The sequence below is a fragment of the Adiantum capillus-veneris genome, chromosome 16, assembly GCF_014529385.1.
Source record: "Adiantum capillus-veneris isolate H3 chromosome 16, ASM1452938v2, whole genome shotgun sequence".
NCBI classification, from domain to species: domain Eukaryota; kingdom Viridiplantae; phylum Streptophyta; class Polypodiopsida; order Polypodiales; family Pteridaceae; genus Adiantum; species Adiantum capillus-veneris.
In genome coordinates this window covers 132944429-132965015 of record NC_140946.1, presented here as the reverse complement: position 1 = coordinate 132965015, position 20587 = coordinate 132944429, and the positions used below count along the sequence as shown (strand labels likewise).

The 20587-nt window shown below is 42.7% G+C and overlaps 1 protein-coding gene across 6 annotated transcripts in view; it reads left to right on the top strand.

Moving 5' to 3' along the window:
* Positions 1-13164, top strand: part of LOC147439895 (uncharacterized) — a 131519-nt gene extending 118355 nt beyond the window's left edge. For 4 of the 6 annotated variants that reach the window (XM_086485616.1, XM_086485617.1, XM_086485612.1 and 1 more), the window contains 6 exons: positions 11702-11779; positions 11898-11996; positions 12220-12270; positions 12358-12414; positions 12482-12523; positions 12590-13164. In XM_086485616.1, the coding sequence (XP_086341742.1) occupies positions 11702-11779; positions 11898-11996; positions 12220-12270; positions 12358-12414; positions 12482-12523; positions 12590-12661 (399 nt within the window). In that variant the 3' untranslated portion in view covers positions 12662-13164. Of the gene's footprint in view, positions 1-11701; positions 11780-11897; positions 12013-12219; positions 12271-12357; positions 12415-12481; positions 12524-12589 lie in introns of those variants that run through there. The other 2 variants (XM_086485615.1, XM_086485618.1) reach the window with 2 other exon arrangements.
* The last annotated feature ends 7423 nt before the right edge of the window (positions 13165-20587 follow it).

Sequence of the window (20587 nt, the reverse complement as noted above, 5' to 3'; positions counted from 1 at the left end):
AAGACTGGCGCCCCTTTCGGTATTTCTTTTTGTATTAAATTTGTGCTCAAAGTACAAGGGAGTGGGAGGGTCTCACTCTCAGACTCTGCATCCAGATGGTCTGTAGAGTGGGAGCCTTGCCCATACTTATAAAGATTTACAAGGGATGCTAAAAGCAGAGCCCCAAAAGCTGAAAATCAAAAGCTTCATTTAAAATAAAACAGCTATTCAAAAACTCTCTCTCTCTCTCTCTCTCTCTCTCTCTAGCTTTGCGTAGGATTTTTTTCCGTGCTTTTCCTCACGCAAATCAGCCACGTCAGCATTCTGAAAAATCTGCGGCAGTTCACACCGTAAATCACGGAAATCCGTATGCTACTGCCACGTTAGCAGGTCATCGCATTTTTCGGGCTTGCTTGCCAGAGAGAGGGTGTGTATCTGCTGGCTGCCATGTCACTGGTTTGTGACATACCTCCCTCTTGAAAGCATTGTAATTGCCCTCACTTACGCCTGCAAAACAGACAGAGGCCATAAACTGTCTTAGCAGACACTGACTGTTAGTACTGTCTTAGCAGACACTGACTGTTAGTACCGACGCACTAGGAACACACATCTAGCACATGTACCAATCGACATTCACATCACAGGACATCACTTGACATCACAGGACATCACATGACAAATCACATTAAAAAATTCGTTCGGATCTCAGACCATAATTAATTGGCAACGTATTTAGCAATCACATTTAGATCCACTCGGGATCTTATAGATGCCCGATTAACTTATCCATATTGCAATCACCTCTATCAAGATCTTTCAGACGAAAATGCTGCAGTCATTTCGTCTATCAGTTCTTGCACTTAGACAAGTCAAGAACAAATCATTATCATATTATCGGGAATTCCAGTTCATAAAGTCATACAACAGAATACTGTCAGCTCACAGTATCCCTGAAACTCAAAAGAGACATCAGTGACTTTAGTATCAAAATCAGGGCAATCTGTTGACAAAGGAGTGGAGCGACTCCCCTCTCGTGCATAGTTCAATTTTGAATTAGACTATGCTAAACCAAAATCTTTAAGGTAAAGTTTCACAATCTGAGGAGTATCTGCCAGGTCCTCTTGCTCCATCCACTTCGCATCCAATTTTCCTGTCAGTCTATGACGAGAACTGTAACCATGTGCCAATGTTCTCCCAAATAGCCTTCCAAAACAAACTCGTGAATCTGGGGTCTTTGTCGGAGACAATTGTCTAAGGCATGCCATGTAATCTGAAGATCTGGGCCACAAACAATCTCGCTAAGTGATCCGGCTTGACTGTTTTCTTCACTAGAATGAAATAAGCTTGCTTGCTAAATCTGTCAATAATAGTCCAGATACCATTGTGACCACTCTGTGTTCTCGGAAGATAAAAAATGATATCCATTGCAATACTTTCCTAGGGGCGGGTGGATATGGGTAAAGGCTGTAACAATCCCTGTGTTCTATGTCTGTCAAACTTGACCTTTTGGCATACCAAGCAACTGCATACAAAATCGTCCACGTCCTTGAGTCTCGGCCAAAAGAAGTATCTCTGCACACCTTTCAAGGTGGTAGCAATGCCGCGGTGACCCGTAAAAGGTGGACAGTGGCATTCGGTTAAAACCTCTTCTCTCAACGGCTATGTAACGCACAACATCGTTTTCTTCATCAAGTAGCTATCCTGAATGGAATATCCCGCTAGTACCTCCCAATTTCAAAAAGTGTATCTCTGGTAGGAAAAATTCACTTTTCTTTGCATTAATCACCAACTTGTGATCTCGTAATGCCTGAAAGACGTGTAGCAGATGTTCTCTATGTTCTGCCTCATCCTTGGAGAAGACAATAATGTCATCAAAGAAAGTACCCACAAAAAATCTGTACTCTCTGAAAATCCTGTCCATCATTCGGTTAAAGGTCATTGGACCATTGGTAAGCCCAAAAGGTCGAATAAACCGAAGGTCGTGCGAAAAGCTGTCTTGTAGACATCTCCCAACGTGATTCGGATCGAATGATATCTGCTCTTCAAATCGATCCTGCTGAAACACGAGGATCCTTGTAATCGGTCAAGTATACCATCGATCCTAGGAATCGGAAATGTGTTTCTTGAAGGTGATTTGATTGAGAGCTCTATAATCGATGCACATTATCCAAGATCCGTCTTTCTTCAAAACCACTGGAGAGCAATAAGGTGAAGTACTCGGCTGGATAAGACCCTTTTTTAAGAGGTCTTTCACTTGGTTCATAATCTCTTCATTTTGGGCTCGGCTCACATGGTAAGGTGGCCGGTTCGGTGGTGTGCTTCCAGGTATCAGATCAATGAAAATCTTTTCGTACTTTTTTCTAGGTCAAAACATATTCGACCTTCAATCATCATTCAGTTCTCTCCAGAAAATCAAGAAAAGAAGCGGAATTTCATCAAGTACAATCTCCGTGCCCTTCATTTGTCAAAGTCGCTTTCTCAGCCCGAGAGTCAACCACGACATTGTTCGTATGGTACCAAGGGATTTCGAGGAGGACATCACAACCTCCCAAGGGCATTACATAGAAGTCCTCGTGCCCTAAACACCCTTGACATTGCAAATGAAGTTTGCCAATGATCGGTGTAATGGCATCATCCCGTCCGCGTGCTTCTAGAACTACCTCCGCCTGTGGCCTCAGCCTGTCGGGTGTAATCCCAAATCGAGCCGCCAATTCAAGTGAAAAGAAGTTGGCCTTGGCTCCTCCATCAAAGAAAATGAGGGCTTCGTGTTCTTTCACTTTGCCCTAGGTGCGGCAAAGTTTGTACTTCGTTCATCTGATTCGGTTCGGGCCCCACGCAATGTGGTACGAGTTCTGTTTTCATCTGCCTTTTCTACCACATTTCTTTGCTACTGTAGAACTCTCTGGCCTGTTTGCAGGTTGTTCTTGCTGTGCCTTTTTGGGGCACTTTGCGGAGATGTGCCCATGTTCCCTGCATCCAAAACACTTCCCCTCTTTGAGATAGATAACCCTTTCTCTAAGAGTCTGTTGGGGATGTGTATCATTCTTTTCTTTGTTCTGGGAACTCTTTCTCTGTCTACTTTCATTGTGAAAGGTCTGTTGGGTTTTCTGAGTCAAGATCTCATCCATGTGGGTAAGTCAAAGGTCTCGACTGTATCGCAAAAACCCCATTTCACATGATCCATCAATTCTTCAAAAGAATGCAAATTCTGTTCCAAGCAGTAGTCTCGGATCTCTATAGGAAGTCCGCAACAAAACCGCTCAATCTGTTCTTTAAACAAGACCTTTGTAAATGAAGAGGCTAGTAGAAAGGAGTTCCAAAATCTCTTGCAATAAGCGTCCAAAGAATCTCCCTTGGTCATCCGAAGATGATTCCAAGCTGTTCATATATCTCTTTCGTACTCCTAAGTCAACCAAGAAGAAATAAAAAGCCTTTCAACCATTTAACCGGAGCTTCCTTTCTCAGTAGAAGAGTGAACCACCATGTTCGAGCATCTTGGAAAGGATTCAAATCGAGTGTCCAGCTTCTTTAAATTCTTTTACTTTCTTGCTTTTATCTTCGAGGAAGTCATATTGGTTGGATTTATAAAAATGTTTCTTCTTTGCCTAAAACATGTGATCGTCGGAGTCCGAAGTATGTGAGGATGAGTCCTCGGTAGAATCGTCAAAAATTGGGCGAAATCTAGGTTTCTTTGCCTTTTTCTTGCCCTTTCCGAAGCTTTGCTTTTTTTGCTTCGCTTGTCCATGTCTTTCAGCGAGTACAGGTTCTGCTTTTCTGCACTTGTCTGTCTTTTCGGCTTTACTCCCTACCTGAGAGGAGAAGCAATGGCCACACGCCGTTTGGAGTAAATCTTATCAATTTGGTAATCCTTTAGGTGTATCACCAATCTCGGGTCCTTGGAGTACTTAATCAATTTGTTCACACATATGCCAATCTACAATTGACGTTTGTACTCCTTGGCAAACTTGTCTGAAAAAAAGTTTGTCCAAATCTTCATTCTTTTCTTCAGTACCCGCGTCGGATCTTCAACTTTTCTTTGCCTTTCCACTGAGAGGTGTCATCGTTGTCAGATTCTTCACCAGAACCCATGTGTAATTGGGATTTTTAATGGCTTTATGCCCTGTAAGACAGAGCGATGAAGAGGGGAGCGCGCGTGATGCGTGATGTATGAATGGTGGCAGTGTGCGCTGTAAAAAGGATCGGATCCTCCGTACAAGAAGAATCTTTTTGCGCTCTGATACCACTGTAACGAACTTGGACACTCCAAGTCAAGATTCTACTGCCACACAGCAAAGATTCACTTCAAAACAATTCACAATTGATTCGACACGGCCGGCGGAGTTCCGTGCCTAGAGATATTGGCCTCAAAGACTGGCGCCCCTTTCGATAATTCTTTTTGTATTAATCTGCAACTCAAAGTACAAGGGAGTGGGAGGGTCGCACTCTCAGACTCTGCGTCCAGATGCTCTGCAAAGTGGGAGCCCTGCCCACACTTATAAAAGGTTTACAAGGGACGTTAAAAGCAGAGCCCCAAAAGCTGAAAATCAAAAGCTTCATTTAAAATAAAGCAGTTATTCAAAAGCTCTCTCTCTCTCTCTCTCTCTCTCTCTCTAGCTTTGCGTATGATTTTTTTCCCTGCTTTTCCTCACGCAAATCAGCCACGTCAGCATTCCGTAAAATTCGCCGCAGTTCACGCCGTAAATCAGGGAAATCCGTACGCTGCTGCCACGTCAGCTGGTCAGTGCATTTTTCGGGCCTGCTTGCCAAAGAGAGGGTGTGTGTGTATCTGCTGGCTGCCACGTCACTGGTTTGTGACAGGTTTTAGAGCCACGTGCAAATTCCTCGCGAGGAATTGGTGGCGAACAGCTGAATGTTTCAGTTCTACACCCACGAGAAGTTTTCTCTAGCATTTTAGGAAGTTTTCATCGCGGGAAGTCTCTCGTGCAAGCAAGTTTCCTCTCCGACTCTATTACTACAGTGCCTGTCCCTCATAGCAAGCACAATTCAAAAATTGCACCTCTCATATGCTTCAATGTGAAAATCCCCGAATTTTTTGGGCGAAAAATTCGGTTGCTGGAAATTTTTAAAGAAAAATTCAGAAATTAATAATTTCTGTTTTTTTTATAGAATTTTTCAAAATTCGAAGAGATCTTTTAGAATTTTTGTATTACCTTTGTGGCACTTTTTTTGCAAATTGTTTGCAAAAATCAATGAAATTTGAGGAAATTATCAATTTCTCATTTTTTTTTTCAAAAATTCAATCTTCTGTTTTTGTGCACAAAATTGATAATATGGCCTCCTCTTCGGACATGAAGAGTCTCTTCGAAATCAAGAGATCCGAAGGCACTCGATTTGATTTATGGCAAGAGAGAATGGAGGGCATTCTTTTCTTAAAAGATTGCGATGGTGCACTGCAAGATGTAAAGCCCTGCAACTATGATAGATGAAGCGTGGCTTAATCTAAACAAGATGGCTATTGCGTATGCAAAGATGGCTCTTGCGGATGAACTTTTGTTAGACCTTTAGGGTCTTGACATGCCTATGTTGTGTGGGAAAAGCTGAAGACCCCTCATGAAAACAAGACGCCAGTAAACCAAGTGCACTTGATGCGCATGCAATTGGATATTGCAAAGTCTGCAACTGAGCACATCGATGCTTTTACAGGTAATCTTTCCCAGCTGCTAGATTCTGATTTCCCTCGTTTTGATGATAAGTTAAAGGCCATTTTCTAGCTTATGACATTACCTGAATATTGGGAGGCCTTGGTGGTCTCATTATCTAATAACCCAAACCTTACCTTTGATGGAGTATGGGGTTCTATCCTCAACGAGGAAATTAGACAAAAGGCCAGTGGTGAGGCTAATGCCTCGTTCACATGGTTAGAGGTAGGACAACGATAGAAATGAAATGCTAATGCTGGTCAAAGGAATAGGAGCAAGGGCAAAAGAAAGCATTTTGATGTCACTTGTTACCAATGTGGTTGGAAAGGCCATTAGAAGCTAGGTTGCAGGTCCTTTAAGAAAGAGTAAGAAAAGAAAAAGAATGCAGGGAGCAAGAAGGAAAAGGATGACAAGGCAAATGTAGTTGATAGTTCCAAGAACAAGGAGAAGGTCAATGTAATGCGGTGGTTGAGGAACTCTTTGACATAGATGATATTTTGTGTGCCACTATGTCTCCTATGGATGCCCAGGTTTATCATGCATAAGACATGAAAATCACCAAGGGTGATGTCATTGACGCATTACAATCTATGAGTGATGGCTTGTACTAGTCGTGGATAGTGGACTCAAATGCCTCTTTTCATTTGACTCCATCTCAGGAGTGTTTTGCCACTTTTGATATAGGTAGTTATGGCAAAGTGTATCTTGGAAATAATCATGCTTGCACGATTGATGGAATAGGCACTACTCATTTGGCCCTCGATAATGGGCAAGAACTTGTTTTGCATGATGTTAGATATGTTCCTGGCATCACGAAGAGTCTGCTCTCTGTTGGACACCTTACATGCATGGTTTATAACACCATTGGCAGTGGTGATACTTGGAAGCTCACAAAAGGTGCTATGCAATTTGTTAAGGACACAAAGAAGGGGACACTTTATTTCTTGCATTGCAAAGCCTTGCCATGCAAGTTTGTTGCTATAGCAGAGATTGGATCTCACTTAGAGTTTTGGCACAAAAGATTGGGCCATTTGAGCTAGAAAGGATTTGATGTTCTTCCCTCTTGTGTTGATACTAAAGACTTAAAAAGCTTGATTTTTGTAATGACTGCCAATATGGAAAACAAGTGAGAAATTCTTATTACTATGGTGTCTCTTGCAAATCTAATTGTCTACATTCTGACATGTGTAGCATGCCTGTCAGAGTATGGGTGGTGTTGCGTATTTTGTTTCCTTTGTTGATGATTTCTCTAGGAAAATATGGGTTTATTTTCTCAAGAATAAAAGTGACACGTTTGCTTCTTTGAAGATTATTTATGCATTTGTGACTACCCAAATAGGTAGAAAGCTGAAATGCTTGTGTAGAGACAATGGGGGTGAGTTCACATCTGCTAAATTTATCAAGTTTTAGCAAGAAAATGGTATCAAGAGGGAGCTAACAGCCCCTTATAGTCCTTCGTCTAATGGTATATTTGCAATCGTTTACTCTACACTACGTTGAAAGCTAGCATCTTTGAAGAGGTTTGGTATGGCAAACCCACTTCACATGACCAACTTACGCAGTTTCGATTGTGCTTGTAGGCCTGAGTTGAGGAGCAAGCTTGATGCGAAGTCCATAAAAGGAATCTTCATGGGATATCGAGATGAAGGAGAAATGGGCTATCGAGTATGGCTACCTAAACTTCAAAGGGTTGTATGCAGCCGAGATGTTGTATTGAATGAGGCAAAGCTGCTTAAACATTGTCCAAGTGGCCAAATGGTTCATTTTAATAAAAAGGTCCCAAAACCCTTATCACTTGAGTTTTTGAGGACTTCAACATATTACAGTCTCTTCCTGCACTAGCGCTAGCTCTCAATTTTGCCTCTCTCTACCTCTTTGCACTCGACTTGCGCGCACACACTCCGCTGCCCAAACTCAGTGCCAGTGTGACATGAAACGTTTCGGGGTTTCGTGCGTTTTGGGGTTTCAAGGTTTTTGAAACGTTTCGTTTCAGGGCTCAAAGAAAGCGAAACACATGTTTCGTTTTACATGTATGTACCTATAATTATACATTGAATATACATGTAAATTTACCTGTCAAAACCGAAACGCGTTTTTATGTCACACTGAAACTCACCCAACTTGGGTTCGCGAACCTCCTCTTTCATAGGAGATGCTCTTGCCTTTTTGCTTGGCAATTGTACTCATCAACTCGCACAAGTCTTTTGGTTTTCTTGTAGGAGTTGAGGATTGTTAGTGGGGTGTGTAGGACAATTTCACATGGCTGCCCAAACTACAGATGTAAAAATACTTGGGTTTTTCATGTTAGCATTGATGTCCCTTTTGAGCAGTAGTTTGAGCACGTTTTACAAACTTTCAGAGGAAGCTTTGGCATTGATCTTCCTTGCATTTGTCTTTGGCTGGTAGAGCCCTTGTGGTGAATTAGGTACTTCTTGCAATGGCTTGGTTCACTACATCCTGCATGACTCTTCACTCTGGAGTCATGGCAGGCTTGCGGCGCCTAATGTGCAACTTTTTGTGGAGTGGTTTAGATGGATATACTAACACTTGGCCTTGAGTTCATTGAGACATAGTTATTGCCTAGAGAGGATGGAGGCTTGGGGATTATTGATCCAAAGCTACAGAGCAAGGCTTTAGTTGCTAAGCTCATAGTACGAGGGTTGTTTCTTGGGGCTGAGCCTTGGAAACGTTTTCTATACCATGCTTTGTCATGTCGTGTCCTTGGTTTGGATCTATGGATAGTGCCGGAGCTTGGTGCCCGACCATCAGATTCATCTTTACAGATGCTCCATTGGATATGTTTCATTGTCACCTTTATGTGCAGCTTGTTATTGAGGATTTGGAAGGATTTGCGCCTTGTTTTGATTTGACACCCTCCTTGTGTGGAGGAGGTAGCAAGGCAGCCACTTGTTTGGAATGCATATGTGACAAACGTTAGCTAAGAGAGAAGACACATTGATTGGGCTAGATGGGGGCAGCTTCTTTACGTCGTTCGTCAGATGCTTCCTTTGGTTTGTGCACATATCATTGGTGCTACGTAAGGGATCCGCAGAGGGCTTGCTACCCGTAGTGATGAGGCTATTCTTGCTGATTGGCATGTCTACATTGGGAGACGTACTATTTTACCTTCTCATCAGAGTTGGTGGGTGTTTTTCGACTTTCACTCTTGAGACCCGATTGTTGTGCAACATGGGACTTTGGTGTTTGGCATTGCACGGATTGGCCATTATAGCCATCACATTAAGTTGGAGTTTCAGGGTGAGGTACCCTCTTGATTAGCAGTTGGATGCCCATTGGCAGCCTATTAGAGTGGTAGGCTCTTCAGAGAGGCGCTCTTGTGTTGACCATGTTTTCATTACAGAGGAGGCATCGCTTTGGAGATTATGGATTTGGCAGGGAAAGCCTCTAGTTGAGTTGGATTGGGATCATGGTGAGTGGCAGTGGCCTTCTTTGCAGGATGATGGGGTCCCTCTTTGAGTACACCGTCTCGCATGGGAGGAGGCTTATCCTGTGGACACGACACCCACTTCACTGCCCACGTCAGTCAGAGGTATGGCAGGATCAACGCATCTACCCTGCTTTTGAGCAACAATTTTGGTCGCCTCTAGATCCTCAGGATCGGCCGCAGGATATGTTATTTCATGTGGATGATAGCGCTTGCAAATTTGCCAATTGGCACTCGGGCTGCGGTCACTCGTGATGATTTGACTTATAGATGTACTTTACAGCTTGAGTCTTTGAGACACTGTTTTTGGGTTTGTCCATATGCTCAACCAGTGCGGAAAGTAGTTTGTTGTTTGTTAATTAGAGTGGGCGTGCATGATGGGTTCGTGATGTGGGGGGACAGTTGCATGGCCTTGCAATTTCCGGTGTCACACAATTTTTTCCAGGGCTTGCCGACAGATCCAGTCTTCATGCTTGCTTGATTGGATATAGACCCTGTAGATGAATTGGACCTCTAATAGCGGGGTACTGTTTTTACTACAATCTGCAGCATCACTCTTTGGACCATGTGGTAGGCTCGTTGTGCTCACATTCTGGGCTCGCAGTCTTCTCCTACGTCCACCACTTTGACAACATTTGGACTGACTGCACTTCGCAGCCAGTGGGATATTTCAGCAGGCTCATCTAGGGCAGCAGGGAGGCGTAGATGCCCATGTCTTCACACATCTTCAGTTCTTTTTGGCCGGGACCATGTTCACATCACATGGCAATTATGCACCCCCCAAGTGGTTCATTTTGCATTCCTCATACAGGCAACCTTGATTTCTACACAGCCCCCACATTGTTATCACTTCTTTGTACATCCTCTGGGTGATAGGCTATTGAGCATCTCCAGAGCTCTCTTTTGTACACAGTATACAGCCACTTTTCCTGCCAAAATAAAAGATAAAATTTGGAACTGTTTTTAAGAGATAAATGGTCTCGAGAGAGAATCAGGTGTAGAGGGAGATCCTCAGCACTCTAGAGAAGACAGAGTTCTCACTGCGCAACCAGGAAGTTACTCAGACTCAAAACTTGGCAAGGATCACTTTTAGAGAGAGAATAATGGTGCCTAGCTAGACACGCAGTGATCAGCTGCATCTTTGACCTGGACACACTTACCCTAATCTGTCCTGACTCCTAACCACATCACAGTAAGTCAGTGCCAGCTTCACCTACTTCCAAGAGTTTCATTGGAATGATGGAAGAAGAAGAAGAGAAGAGACGGTTTAACGTCCCCATGAGTACTTGTGGAGCTATCCAATGTAGAGATTCGTGGGCTTATGCTTGACTACACTATCCAAATGTTGATACATTATACTTCAAATCGATAGAATGCACTTCCACCAAATCGACATGCCACATGGCAGAATTGCTTTGTGAGCTCTGTTGACAACCCTTCATAGGAGACGTCAGATTGGCATATGTGGCATGTGCCAATAGAAGACACAACCTTGCTGATCTTTTCACATAGACCTTGCCCGAGAATTTAAGCTTTTCGGTAAGGTTTGGGCTTCCACCCTTTTGGGGATTACTCAAAGTCAATAGGGCTTAACACTTGTCTAAATATCAGGGCCAGCTCTCACATCCTCTTCGGGGATCAATCACCATTTTATCGTATTGATGTATGTGGCCCATCAGGACCACTGGGGCACATTCTTATGTCCTTAGGAGTTTTGTCCTCTTCATTGTATATACACATACCACTCAGGGTTAACTTCTGTAGGTACATAAGCACTAAGAGTTGTGTCTCGCCAATCTCTTAGAGGGGCTCTAGTGCCTTTAACACACATGCGCTGGACGTGTGAGAACACGGTCACGCAAACTCCAGCAGGAGCTGTAGACAGTGCGCTGCAAGCCTGACTATAGGCAGATTACCGAGAAGGTGATGAAAGAACGCTGGCCTTCCAACTTTTTGAAGCATTTTCCTGGTTGCAAGTGGTGACGAAGTCCATTGATAGGGCTGGACAAGTAGCCTGCGCTGTAAAATTTGCATAAAAGCTAAGTAGGGGTTACTGGGTGATGGCAAAGCACTGGGAGAGCTGTAGTCATTTCGTGGAACCCCTTGTCAAGAAGGTACCGAGGGCTTCGAACCCCTGGAACCACTGCAGCTCTAAGTTACTTACTTTGTGCTGTGTGCTCGTCAGATTCTCATTCTCCAAGTAGTGTGCATACGTGCAACCCTAATCCCAATAGGAAGCTGGTGTCTTGTAGATTATCATGCAACCTCCACAAGGGATGTCTGTAAAGTCACATCATCCTATGTTATTCTTTGCTTGGCTATAGCTGTTCTTGTTCTCTGGTCTGGAATATGGCTGTCATGAATATTTTGCTGGTTCACTCTATTAACTCATTTACTTCTTTTTGTTGTCTGCACTAATCACCATGTTCTGACAGGTGATGTGTCAAACTGTTTGTTTCCAACATAATCTAAGCTTCATGTGTTCTATTGCCTACATTTATTAGCTGAATTCAACTCATTTACTCCTTCCGTTGTCTGCAATGATGCCCCTGACAGTTGAGATGGTCAATATTTTTGTTTCCCATTATCTAAGTTGTATATGCTCTATTGCCCACAGAAAAAGAAGCTTGGAAGTTTTGCACCAAGTGACCTTTCTTTGGTGCGCAGATTTTGGGAATACCTCCTCTTGAAAGTGGTGAGATTGATCTACTGTTACTACACTCGCAGACATTCTTGGGTTCCCCTTATCTATTGTAACTTTGACTCCTTGCATTGAGGGCTTACAGCATTTTGTTTTTTTTGGGTGTTTCAAGGAGATTGATCCAGATAAGGTTTGGGCCACCCTGAACACTACTGCTGCAAGGAAACTTGCAGCTTTAATAAAGCACTGTCCCTTTCACATAAATGGGAAGGTAACAGTTACTGCTGGTAATGAAAAAATGATAGAAACTTTGGCAAAGCATATTCAACCTTTATTGATGTATACATGTTGGATTTAAAGCTCTGAAGCTGTTAGTAACACTCTAAATAAGGAAGACAAATCTTCAGATCATTATTCAATCTTAAGCCATCTTAGTTTAGATTAACAAGTAAGAAATTTGATTTTCTGACTATGATCGTTTATTCCATTTGAAGGGTGAGTTCAAAGATGAGTTTGTTACATCTGGGGGAGTACCGCTAGTTGAGGTACGAATGCAAGAAATCTTCTAGCAGTAACAAAATGGCTTCTTAGTGTTCTGAAGGTAAGAATGCAACACCTTTTTTATGCTGCAGGTGGACTTGAACTCCATGGAAAGCAGAATTTGCCCCTGCTTGTACCTTGCAGGAGAGGTGAGCATTTTCCTTTGTTTTTCCCAATTTTGGTTGAACACGTGTTTCACTCGGTATGAACCATCAGGTGCTCAATGTTGATGGTGTCACTGGAGGATTCAACTTTCAGGTAAGTTCATTTAAGAAATGTTGGCCAAATGCCAGGAGGTTTAATGTATGACGATGGGGTGTGCAGAATGCATGGACTGGAGGATTCATTGCTGGTACAAGCATTGGTTTGCGCAGCAACGAAAACTCAATGCATTAGTTCCAAGAGGCAGGTGCCAGCAGAAGTTAGAAAGGGGTGATACTAAAGCGTTGTATGCCTCTACCTTAAAGTATCTGAAAGTACTCCTTGGCCCTTCACAAGGAACTGTCCGCCCTACCATAGGAGTCCCATATACAATGTCTGGTCTTGGCCTGTTCGCACTTGGCCGGACACTGGCCCGAGCATGACCATTCCTACTGTGTGCTGGCGGGCTACACACATGGGCCCATCCTAGGCCTCTTGACATTCTGTGTGGCCTTTTGGCCCTGCATTGGACTCCACCCCCAAGTTCTAAACTTCTATGCATCGGCGGTGTGCTCTATGCAGTTTTATCTACTTATGCCATAATGAGGTAGTCCAATAAGATCTGCTCATGACATTACTTTTTAGCACCTTTTTTGAAGTCAAAGGGGATTGGTAGACTTTTTGTAAAAAATACCAAGGGATAACCTACTTTTAAATTTATGATTTCCTACCAGTGAAAGTTGAATACTTGAGAATCATCCAGTGCCCCCTCTTTGTATTTGAGAGGTGCCCATCCTTTTTTGGTACAACCATCAACCCTTGCCATCACTCCAACCTTTCCTCTTACTTAAGCTTGCAGCATGTTTTGACAACTTCTGCATTCATGGTGCTTCAAAGATGGCTGTCGTAGTGTTGGAGCTGTAAGAAATTGTCATAGCATTTGCTGTGATCTCCAAGTGAAAGCAGGGTACTTCACTCCTAAATAGGTTCGAATAATGGATGTTTTATTAAACTAATCCTTTTTTGTTTTTGTACGGTAAGCGCACGGGAATGTATTAAGAGAACAAAATTTTACAACTGATACCCAACAGTGTGGGTTTGGTCATCAGGGTTAGTATCGCTTGAAGTTTTACAGAACCTTTTTGTATACTAATCCTATTGTTTAGGAGGTTTTTCCAGCATGCCATATTGTTGTCAGATGAAGCCCTGCATAGTGTTAAGGTTCAAGATAGAAAGTACAAAGAGGAGTATACTAAGAAAGCCCCATCAATTGCAAATAGATCACAAAAGGAAATTTTAGCATACAAAGGTTTGATTCGAGTTGTACTTGACACTCCACGTCTTGGTAGTTTCAGCTGGTGTTTTACCCACATGTGAGATTACGCGAATGTGATAGTCGATACAGTTCTAGACTCAACTGGGCTGTCAAATGGAAGTTCATTTTCTCTGTTTGATGATTGTGTTTCATAGGGAGTATCATTTATTGCAGTGTCTTCAATGAGCCATTTTTGACTCCATTCTCATACATTTAAGGCAACGGTAATTTTGCTCAATTGTGCATAGTGATTACAAATTTATGAGGGATAGAATCATGCTTTTATTGGCACAAGATCAGGTGAATAAAAGCTCTCTCTCTCTCTCTCTCTCTCTCTCTCTCACACACACACACACACACACACACACACACACACACTCTTTTTTTTTTTGTAAATCAATTTGATTTATCTATCTGTGGGAAATCTCAAAGAGAAGAAAACCCACCAAAAAGATTTACAAGGAAAGGAACACAACAGTGTTCGGCTTGTACAAAATATCAAAAAGCATTCATAAGAAAGCTGACGTATCTCTATCGTGATATTACCAACTTCCAAGGCGAATCGCAAAGATTGCCGAAGGGAAATCTTGAAGAAAGGTAGGGGATTTGTATGAATGCGATGGAACATATAGCCAGTACGCTATCGCCACAAGCTCCAGTACGCCCAAAATCTGACCCACATGAAGAAGGTTGCAAAGCACAGCAACGCCGGTGAGAAGATACCAAAAACCAAAACCGCTTATGGAAGACCGTCGTGGGAAAACGCAACCGCATACACGTAGATACTTGACGGAGAGAGTCTCGAGTGACATAGCAATCCCACAGGAGGTGACAAACATCCTCCTGGGTAGATAAGTAACGGACACATGATGAAGGACGGATACGTCCTTCATCTCACACACACACACACACACACACACACACACACACACACGAAAGGTAGTGCCATCCCACTGCTCGACTTGTTTATCAAAGTATTAAGTACAATCTCAATAAACACAAAGAATGGACTCTTTATGGTGGCATGTTTCTCATTGGTGGTTATTAGATTACTACCTGGTACTTGGTTGCTCCGTGGGTGCTGCTTCTAGGTTACTTATACTGAAGCTGGGACCAGTCTAGTAGCTGAAGGATATTGATTTGGAGCTATCATGCTACTTGGTTTCACCCATGCCTACCTAAGCTAGTATGGAATTTTCCATTGAAAGGTTGGTAGCTACCACTACTTGGATTAGTAACTACCATTGTAAGGGTGACTTCAGCTTGAGAGGCAACTGCTCTTAGTACATGGTAGTATTGGTAGCTTACATTGTACTTCTTGAGTGGCTGATAGGTTGTCCCCATGTAAGGCTAAAGTCAATGTGTACTTGATACTAGCGATTGATGTATGTAATGGTAGTTTCTACTCTTCATAGTACCTATCCTTGGACCACTGTCCACGTGTATCTTATCGAGAAACTTCCAAAAAGAACACCTTATGTTCAAGGTACATGGAGAAAAGCATTGGCTAAGCATTGAGCCATTGTAACAAGGAATGGCAAATATGAGATATGCTTGAGAGTGAATAACACCTCTAAAGGCCGTGCATAGAAGCACCCAAAAGCAAGAGAATCTTCGGTACTAGAGAGCTTTCCCATTTGTTAGGCAGTTGCTAGACACAATGTAATTGACATGTCAGGTTGGTCCCCTCTATCCATATCATCGTCTTGGACCTCCCAAAACACCCTAGTAGTAGTCCATGAAGAATATATGATCCTTCATATGGTTTCGACCAAGTAGATCTATAGCATATGTATCTACCATATTGTTGAGATCATTATAATTTTGGCCTTCCATTTAATCAAATCTTTATGGTGTTCATGATGCCTTGAATGAGAATCCATAATATGTTTTTTGTTCATGAGGCAAACTTAGTGATTCGATTAAAACATGTGTCTTTAACATTGTCATTAGTGCGAAGCTGTTTCGTCAGATAACTAACATGGAACATTGGATGCACACTTGAAGAGGATGATAAATCTCACTTATCGGAAGCTATGTAAATGCGATTGAAGACCCTAACTGGATCACAATAGCGAGGAAATCATTTTGAAATTGGACTCATTTTTATACTTTCAGAATGTTTTCATACACTTGGAAAAGTTGATCATTTCTCTTCAAAAGTAACTAATCTTTGTTTCTCATTAGTATACTTTTGATACTTGTCTTATGCTTGTTTAACAATTCATTGAGCAACATGTAACATACACATGGGATTTCTTCAAACTTGTCTTGAGCAAGGTCTCATTTCAATACTAGAAGGTTTTTTGATTTCCAAGATTGTTTGAGATAGCAAAAACGGATAATTAGTTATAAACCAGAATGGCTTGGTTATTGAAAACTTTTCCTCCTACATTCTCCAAAACTAAAACAACGGGATATTTTCATGATTTCACATGAAAAATAGGTCCAATCAACATCGAAAATAAAAAAATGATTTATTAGAATAGATCAATGCGAGTATTTTGAATAAAGGAGTGTTTTACAATCTAAAATATTTCAATCAGTCAATACTTCACATAATGTATGCCTAACTCTCTTCTTCACTAAGGCTTGTTTATAAGAAAGTTGAGAAGTCAATCAAAGATCAAGGCTTTTGCCAGTGGAGGCCAACAATGCGTGTCACATCATTTTTACTATCACAAATTGTTTTACTACTTTCTTGCACATGTAACTTTGTAAGTTACAACATAATGGAACTACATATTTTCATTATTGCAAAGGATATTGTATCTCGTTTGTGAATTTTTGATGTTAAGTTAAATTTTTAGTTCAAAGATTGAGATAATGAAGCCCCAATGAAGAAGGGAGTCAGACATACATTGGACTTTTGCATGTAAAGGCATTGAATGATTGAAAACTTTTTTGGTGTTTTTATATAAAAATGGGTGATGGGTCCTTCCAGTAAAGAGCCACATACGAGTCCTTTTTATTATTTTGTCCTGCATAAGACCGCATTGAACCAGGCAATCTTGCGAGCGATTGTGGACACTTGGATAAAGATGTTGGTTGATTGGTGCCATCTGTATACTTAGCACTAGATTTCTTAAGCAAGCAAATTTCTAAATTTTTTGTAAGAGATATAAAAGCAGGTTTTGAAGTAAACTAAATCCACAAAGTTAGCTTACTGGTTGAAAAGGACTTGGGTCTTTTTTGGGCTAGGGACTTCACCTTTAGATTTGTGTTTAAAAGCATTTTCAACCTAAACTGTGGTGAAAATGTGTTCTTTTTTTTTTTTTCCTTTCCATTTTTCATACAACTCACAGTATTCGACCCTAAAAGTCACCCACCACCACTCCTACTGGAAAAGTTAAAGTGGTAGTCTGGGTGGGCACCAAGCCAAGTTGTTGCATGGTGAACTCTAGAATTAGGTAGATACCTGAGCCACCATCCACAATGACACTTGTAATTTTCTCGCCATAAATGGACACTGTGAGGCAAGGACTCTTGTAGTCCGTGAGGGGTTCCAGAGGGTAGGAAATCATGTATCACTCTTGAGAGGAAAGTGTTGGCAGGTGCCTGCTACTATTTGGGCATGAGGTTGTAGAGTCTGAATTGCCATGAGAAGGTCATCCCTAAAGGTAGGGTTTATTTAAAGAAGTTCGTACAACGAGACACTTTTGTAGGTGGTTTTTAGTATCTTCTCATATGGCAATGGTGTTAGTCTGTGTAGCCTTCCTTATGGCACAACTTGGGCTTCCATGTTTGGTAGGGCTTCTATGTACGCTTGCTCCAAAGCCGATGGCATAAGTATATTTGTGGCTCTTTCTCTGCATCTTCCACTCTCGGCTGCAATTGAGTTGATGCCTTGGGGGATCTCGTAGGCAAAGTCTTTTCTATTGGCAAGGAGAGGTTTTGGGCTAGTTTTTGAGCTCTTATGGGTACTCCATTAGTGCCTGAGATTTCTTGAGGTAGGGTAGCAGGTGAATGTGAAGGGTGAGGGGTGAGGACATGAGTGGATACCATAGGCTCATGTGAGGTAAGCAGAGAACTTACCCAGATCATGTTGAGTGAAGAAGATGGGTGTTTCTTGGGGCAACCTCTCGTGTAGTAGTGATCTTTGGCATCTGAAAAATGTCTACATGGTGGAGCTCCTTTGGTAGGGAACATCTAGTCTGGTAGTGACCATATTTACCACACTTGTAGCACATCACCAGTTGGTTGGCTATCTGAGGGTTGGTTGGACGTGGAGGGAAAGGTGCCATTGGAGCAGAAACTTGGTATGGGGTAGGGGTGGTATAGAAGATTTCTATCAAAGGACCACCATACGGGGATGGAGTAGGCATAGTGGAAGATGGTACAACTGCGCGGTTGTACTAGGGCTTAAGTGGGTAGCCCAAGGTGAACTGGCAAGGGAGCCTATGGAAGCAATGCTCATGTACATGGCCAAGGCACAATTTTGGTGCAGATGGTGGACACCTTCATATGGTAGCAATCCTTGGCCTCATGACCTCCCTTACCAGAGAACTGACGGTGGACCTGGGGCCCTTCCCGAGGTGAATGATATGGGTTGTTGTAGATTTTTCACCATACTTCGGCCTTGGCCTCTTGTTGTGCTTTCAATTTATCTAGCTCCCTTTGAGTTGTGCCACCATATCTTCTACGGAGAGGACCAAGCCAATATTGCTAATAATGTCTTTTCATCTTGTGGTGCCCTTTGCAGTTTAAGGGTTCCCAACTCTCTTTTGGGAGAGAGCAGGGTGTCAGCAGTAGGGTCATTCATAAGAACAATGTACAAAGGGTTACTTGGTGAGTTGGAAAATTGTGGTCTTGCATTTTTTATGTTGGTGGAAGTGGCAACAAAATCATCCATGGTAGCTTCAACCTGCAAGGTTTCTCAAAGCTTCTATTGAGTCAAAGCAGGCAAAGCCATATCCACCCACTTCTTGATCATGAAATCTCCCGACTGTTGGGGTAACTTGGCTACAAGGGATCTAGCCCATGTCATCAATTCGGCAAAGGTTTCCCTAGGACCCAACTCCAAGCTTTCCAACCGGTCCAAGGCCTTCTCCCTATAGTCACCCAATTGAAACTCAATAGTAAAGGCCACTTTGAGGGCATTCCAATTGGCAAAGTAGCCCTCCGCAAACTGTCTATACCACTTGTTGGTGAATCCCTCCAAGGTGGAGGAGAAAAGAACCATATAGGGATCTTATCGATTCAGCCCACATCTTTGGCAGTGACAAAAAGCACCTCACATTGCCGATAGAATCCTCAAGAGATAGTCCCTTGAAAGTAGAAAACTTGATGCTTACCCGCGAGAGAAGGGTTGTCAATTCCTCTACCATGGCAGGCTTGATGAGAGGGGTGGAAAGGTGGTTTTGGTGAAGAGGTTGGAGAGGGAAATGATGGTTGAGATGGCAAAGGTGACCTCTCTGGCTAAGGGCAAGGCTTGGGTGAGGGTAGAGGCAATGGTGCAGGTGAGGTGGGTAGAAGGCAAATACAAATGACGATGATGTGGAACCTTCACAACACTTCTTAAACGTGCTCCACTTGACTTAGAGTGAGTAACATACATGCATAGATGCAAAAATGGGGTTTCCTAAATTTCAAGCTAAAATTTAGGATAGGTCTTTGGAGCGACTAGAAAGCCTAAGGCACCCTAGAATGTGGTCACACTATTGGCTTGCCTCAATCTAACTCCCAAGGTGACTGGGCTAGCTTACAAGGCTCAAAGCGGTCCCATCGGGTGTGCCAATTAGAGCAGTTGTAGATGGAAATGGTTCACAATTCTATCTAGTGGTGGGATGTTCTAGATAAAGTATGCATGTAGACTCACAAGCTAGCTCAAAACTAACAGACATTGCAAAACATGGAAATAGAACTGAACAATGAAACAACAACCGAAACAATAGACTAGACAACCACCAGCCCTCCAAAGCAACACCTTGTACATAACCAAATGAGCATACAACGACTAGTCTGTATGCAACCAACTTTTCCCAGTCCCCGACTACACAACAAGGTACAATGGGGGTGTAAAGGTTGAGGTGCAATGGAGAGTGCGGTGCGTGAAATGGTACAAGACACAAGTGAAAAACACAATTTAACTAGATAACATGACTACAAGGCTCAACCGAAGTGAAGGGCTCTAGAGTGTGACACATAGTGGACTATCTCACAAGACTAGACTCACAATGTTGTCAATGCTCTCAGAGCTTTGGCTAGACTGTCGCCATCTCTACGATCCATAATGTTGTATGTATCCATGAGCCAAGGCCATCGCACGACTACCACATATCTGTTGCTACTAGATATATATAGTCAAGGCAACTACTAGCAACTAAAAACATCTGCTATTTGTGGCCTAGTGAGGCCACTTGTGAGTCTTCCCATTAATCGCTTGGATGGCCATTGGACAGCCCTAGCCCCCGGTGTGGTCCACAATCGCCTCGGCTACTCAAGATGTGCTGTCTGGTAGCTCTTTGAATGCTTTGAAAAGGGTAGCCATGGGATGGCCACTCTCTAGATGGTGAAGGCTACCTCTCTAGCCAAGGTGGTATGAGCCCCACCCCGATTGGCCACATGTGTACATCCGCCGTTGCTAGGGCGCGCGGACCAAGTAAGGTCCAACTTGAAGAGAAGGTCCTCTGGAGAACATCCACCAAGGTGGCCATGCAAGTTGAGCCCTATGCAGCCCTATAGCCCTGCTACACCCATTGTATGTGCCACAACCCATGAGAAATCAATATGTCATAAACAACAACACCTTAATGTTCATAGCCAACCAAGAGTATGGGTTAGAGACTACTGGGTTAGAGACTACTCTTACCATGCAAAAATAACCATTGGTTACACCACTAGCTATGCAACAAGTAGAACCATGC